The sequence below is a fragment of the Sinocyclocheilus anshuiensis genome, unplaced genomic scaffold (genome assembly GCF_001515605.1).
Source record: "Sinocyclocheilus anshuiensis isolate Anshui unplaced genomic scaffold, SAMN03320099.WGS_v1.1 scaffold1556, whole genome shotgun sequence".
NCBI lineage: Eukaryota > Metazoa > Chordata > Actinopteri > Cypriniformes > Cyprinidae > Sinocyclocheilus > Sinocyclocheilus anshuiensis.
In genome coordinates this window covers 335,864-341,626 of record NW_015555815.1, presented here as the reverse complement: position 1 = coordinate 341,626, position 5,763 = coordinate 335,864, and the positions used below count along the sequence as shown (strand labels likewise).

The following is a 5,763-nucleotide window of genomic DNA, read 5'->3' as shown; positions in this document are numbered from 1 at the left end:
ATATATATTTACGTGAGTGTACTGTATACACGCAGGCAAAGAATGTACCATATGTTCAACTGTTAATATATCACTGGGCTATATTATAGTTTACATTTTTCGATAATATAAACAAATTACAGCAGTTGAGATTTGCTATATAGTACATACTGTTTAATGTGAGTGTATTTTATGTATCTGGGTTGACAAAGTCATGTGATTTTCTCTCACTCTTAGTATCTGGCCCCTGAGATCCTACGGAAAGAACCATATGACCGCACTGTGGACTGGTGGTGTCTCGGAGCTGTGCTCCATGAGATGCTTTACAGCTTAGTAAGTTCACCCATTCACTGGATATATTTTAATCTTCTTGGCCCAAACTTAATGGAACATAATCACATTTAATTTGGGATGACTGTGCCACACAGCCTCCGTTCTACAGCCGGGACGTGTTTGAGATGTACGACGCGATCCTGCATAAACCTCTGCAGCTGGCGCCGGGGAAGTCGGAGGCCTCATGTCACCTGCTCTACGGACTCCTGCAGAAAGACCAGCGTCGCCGGATAGGAGCCATTTAATCAGTTATCATTAACCTTTAACCCTTTTCTTTATTTAAAGGGCTGAAATGTGAGGTTTACCATTTTATGAAACTCTTTCAAAGCTTTATTTGAATATTTCGTACATGCTATTCTGTCATGTTGTCCTTTAAAATCCAGATATCTTTGGTAATGCTATAGTTTTAGTGTTTACGCAACAAAAAGTAATTTAATTTATTGTTTGTTGATTTTAAATACAAAACTTGTTGAAACGATTTATGTGTCAGTACTTTTTGAACATTTCCACTCCAGGGTCACATATTGTACATACTGCTTAATGCGAGTGTATTGCATTTTCCAGGTTGACAAAGTGATTTTCTCTCACTCTTAGTATCTGGCTCCTGAGATCCTACGGAAAGAGCCGTATGACCGCACTGTGGACTGGTGGTGTCTCGGAGCTGTGCTCTATGAGATGCTTTACAGCTTAGTAAGTTCACATATTCACTGGATATATTTTAATCTTCTTGGCCCAAACGCAATGGATTATAATCACACTTCATTTGGGATGACTGTGGCACACAGCCTCCGTTCTATAGCCGGGACGTGTCTGAGATGTACGACGCGATCCTGCATAAACCTCTGCAGCTGGCGCCGGGGAAGTCGGAGGCCTCGAGTCACCTGCTGTACGGACTCCTGCAGAAAGACCAGCGTCGCCGGATAGGAGCCATTGCTGATTTTGTGAGTGACCCTCTGGAGGTCTTTGTCATTGTGAAACCAGGCGTCGGCGTCACTGTTAATGTGTCAACTGTTCTGGTTTTGCAGTTGGAGATTAAAAATCATGTGTTCTTTGCCCCCATTAACTGGGACGACCTCTACCACAAGCGAATCACTCCTCCATATAACCCAAATGTGGTAGGTTACTACAAACTCCCTTGGTGATCAGTGTTTGGGGTAATGCATTACAAGTAATGCGAGTTATGTAATCAGATTGCTTTTTTTAAGTAACTAGTAAAGTAACGCATGATTTTTAAAAACATTTTGATATAACTAGAGAAAAACAATGTACATTTCTGTAATGTAAATAATTATAAAAATTTTATAGTAATATAATATAATAATAATAGTAATAATAAACAGAACATCAAATTGAAAAGTAAAACTTATCCAATATAACGAAAACAAACTTAAATACAAAATTCCATATTAACTACATAATAAATAAAATCATATTACCATATTGATTAATTATATATTTTAACAACAATTTAAAAACTAATATATATATATATACACACACACATATATATTAGTGCTGTTAAACGATTAATCGCATCCAAAATAAAAGTTTTTGTTTACATAATATATATGTGTGTATATTTATTATGTATATATAAATACACATACGTGCATGTATATATTTAAGAAAAATATGTTACATTCATATATTAAATATATTTATATATAATATAAATTATTATTTGATATTTTGGCCATCATGTGTTTTTGCATTCCAAAATCTTTCTGAAAGAATTCAATTATCTTTAACGTAAACATAGTTTGTCCTGAGTCGCTCAGATTTCACTCTATATATCCTTGTGTTTTGATACAGACGGAGCTCTTAACATTGTTTTACCATCTTAAATTTCATTGGATAATTTCTGCAGCATTACCTCCCTCTTCTGAAAGTAATTCCTCATGTGTTGGGGGTAACGCATTACAAGTAACGCGAGTTATGTAATCAGATTACTTTTTTTAAGTAACTAGTAAAGTAACTCATTACTTTTTAATTTAGAAGGAAATATCTGAGTTACTTTTTCAAATAAGTAACGCCAATTACTTTGTTTCTCATGTATTGAGTGACAGTTCTGGTGTTGCCATGGCGACAGAAATCAGGAGTAAGTGTAGAGCGTTGTGATGTTACTGTAGATCTAGACTAAATATGAACATGTATTTACTCATGTCACTTGCACAAAAACAGATTCAGTATTCCTCAAAATGAATAAAGACAGTGCAATGCAAACATAGAATATCATACAAACGTGCAATACTCAAATTTTAAATAAGACAAATATCATTTATGTATTTAAAATATATAAAATAAACATTCTTCGTAAATATTATTCGCAATGGTTAGGCGGAAATTCGTGTGTGGGACGAATACATTTCTAAGCTTAATTTTACTGCTTTATGAATATAAAAACCAAAAGGAATGGTATTCTTTGTAAAGAAGACACTCCAAGCTTTCAAATGAACCCATATATGGGCTGATACCATATAAGGAAGGTTATGTAAGTGAAGCATAAACATTTTTAACGTCATTTTGGACCCGTATCCGGGTCCGCAGAGTTTAACTGTTTCCCATTTTATTAACCAATGTCTTTGCTACTGACCTTCGAGGAACCAATTCAACCATACTAAGCAAAAATCACACATTTGTGTTTCATTTTTGTTATTGCTGAATAGTGTTGAACTTTCTTCTCCTGCGTCATATTCTTCATGCGATTTGAGAGGCGCCCTCTACTGTACAGACGTGAATTTACATTTCCTTCAGCCTGAGGCGGATTCATTTCACTTTTGGTGTGAAAGGGCTTTTACATTTGTAAAAGAAGAACGTTTTATATAAAAAATAAACAAGCAAACCCTGTCAAGTTTTAAAAAGTAACTCAAAAGTAACGTAACGCATTACTTTCCATAAAAAGTAACTAAGTAACATAATTAGTTACTTTTTTAGGGAGTAACGCAATATTGTAATGCATTACATTTAAAAGTAACTTTCCCCAACACTGTTGGTGATTATTAGGAAGCAAATACAGATTATTACTGTCTGCACCTCTTTACTGCATGCACACATTCATTTCTGCTCCATCTGACAGTGTTAGACTGAAAGCGATGTGTGTAATAAGAGTTCTGCCGTGTTTCTCCAGAGAGGCCCAGCAGACCTTCAGCACATTGACCCAGAGTTCACCAGAGAGATGGTGCCCAACTCTGTGGGCCGCACTCCAGATCTCACCCCCAGCCTCGCCACCAGCAGCTCCAACGCCTTCAACGGCTTGTCATGCATCTCTGGAGAAGACGGCTTCCTCTGAGGCGCCGGTCGACGAAGGCTTCTCTCACCGTCAGCATAATTAGTTACTTTTTTAGGGAGTAACGCAATATTGTAATGCATTACATTTAAAAGTAACTTTCCCCAGCACTGTTGGTGATTATTAGGAAGCAAATACAGATTATTACTGTATGCACCTCTTTACTGCATGCACACATTCATTTCTGCTCCATCTGACAGTGTTAGACTGAAAGCGATGTGTGTAATAAGAGTTCTGCCGTGTTTCTCCAGAGAGGCCCAGCAGACCTTCAGCACATTGACCCAGAGTTCACCAGAGAGATGGTGCCCAACTCTGTGGGCCGCACTCCAGATCTCACCCCCAGCCTCGCCACCAGCAGCTCCAACGCCTTCAACGGCTTGTCATGCATCTCTGGAGAAGACGGCTTCCTCTGAGGCGCCGGCCGACGAAGGCTTCTCTCACCGTCAGGTCACTGAGCGCTGGAAAAACACTGGACTGTAATGAGGGCCAACGCACCTGTCGGATGACGGGTTTTAAGATGTTGTGCTCATTTTGCATTCATCATAAGATATCTCATCAGTATGCACTCATGTTCGCTGTGTAAGACTAAAGGACATTGCGGGAGATGGATTTGCTGATTGCACCACTGGCAAAGCAGCCATAGTTGCAAAATCTGTAAAAGTCTAGATTTCTGCTCTTGCTCGTCTTTTGGGGATCGTGGATCTGCGTGCCTTACTCTTGGCAACATCCTCATCTAACGTTCTTCATCTGATTACTGAAAAGCATGGAAAATTACACCTTTGCTTTGTAACGTTTTGTGCAAAACGTCCTGTAAGAGCATTTCTTCTGGTATTAAAAATGTCAAAATCAAATCTATTTTATGTAAGATCCGTAAATGTGAAGATAATCTGACTGTGCTTTATGAAATCATGTATTAATGCTCAGAAAGTGTTCAGATATGTGAAAAGCCATTGATATATGTATATCTGTATATGTACAGATATACTGCTCATAACGTTACATGTTTTTGTTGAAGGTGTTGTAAAATCGTGCTAAAGTTTCCCTTAATCTGTGTGATATGTCAGAATTCACCTCGGAAAAAAATGTGCTGAGATTTCACTTCATTTTCCTCTGATGTGGCACTTTTTGTTTCCATATGACAAAGCAGCAATGAATTCATGCAAAACATTACATTCACACACTGCTCATTCATTTTGACTTCACCAGTAATCAGAGCATCTCCATCTGTTTTAGTAGTAACATTTATAACATTAATGTTAACTTCCATTAAATAAACATAAAAAACGAACCATTTCATGATTTTATAATGAACCATTCACAAGACATGTAGACTCCCATGTAAAATCCCAGGTTGACTTTATGATTACTAGAAATTGTTTTTAGATAAATTATAATTAGTTTTGCCCCTTAAGCAAAAGGTTAAACTTGCTCATTTTAGTCTCATCAGTTGACTGCAGATAAGCTAATTTGGTGACAAAAAAAAAGAAAAAATCAGCACATTCTAGAGTAGAATTAAATTCACATGACATTTTTAAACTCGTGTTCAAATGAGCTAAATTTGTACAGAGCTTTTAGAGCTTCTTTGTATATCACATTGAGCACTGGCCCGTATGAGGTCAAATGCACATCATGAGGACATTATGAGTGTTTTAGGAATAGATTCACTCTGGTCATTTATGGCCTACAGTTTTGGAGCTCAAAGACTGTGTGTATATTGTTCAAAATGTAATCTAAAAATGGACCACACTGACTTTCCAGGCATTTTCTGTAGAGTTAGTGTACTATGTGGGAGGTGCAATGGAAGAGAAGCAGTCTTTGTCTCTCTGGACAGAGTCCTGAACAGACTGCCGTAAATTCACTCTGGCTGATTGTAGAAATTCTCTATTTGCAAGATGAATTTATGCAAGTGTGTGCTTTCCGCACTGTACACTAACTCTGGAAAAAGTCTGGAAAATTTCTGAGATAATGTAGATTTGTTAAAGTTTCTCCTTGTTTTCAGGCATTTAAAAATTATTTTAGAATTTTATTTCAATCCCTAAAACAATTAAAAACGAGTGCATTGAAACTCTCCAAACTACTATTTGTCTTATGATTTGCTTTACATGTTTTGGTATTATTTTCTTTTAATTCATTTATTTTACTTTGTTGTTGTTGTTCTTGTGTTT

General features: G+C 36.9%; 1 protein-coding gene across 2 annotated transcripts in view; it reads left to right on the top strand.

The window, feature by feature from the left end:
* LOC107675170 (serine/threonine-protein kinase Sgk1-like) overlaps positions 1–3,601 on the top strand; it is a 10,859-nt gene extending 7,258 nt beyond the window's left edge. For both annotated transcript variants that reach the window (XM_016469425.1, XM_016469426.1), the window contains 4 exons: positions 907–1,002; positions 1,098–1,253; positions 1,338–1,427; positions 3,440–3,601. In XM_016469425.1, the coding sequence (XP_016324911.1) occupies positions 907–1,002; positions 1,098–1,253; positions 1,338–1,427; positions 3,440–3,601 (504 nt within the window). The remainder of the gene's footprint in view (positions 1–906; positions 1,003–1,097; positions 1,254–1,337; positions 1,428–3,439) is intronic.
* Positions 3,602–5,763: the final 2,162 nt, after the last annotated feature.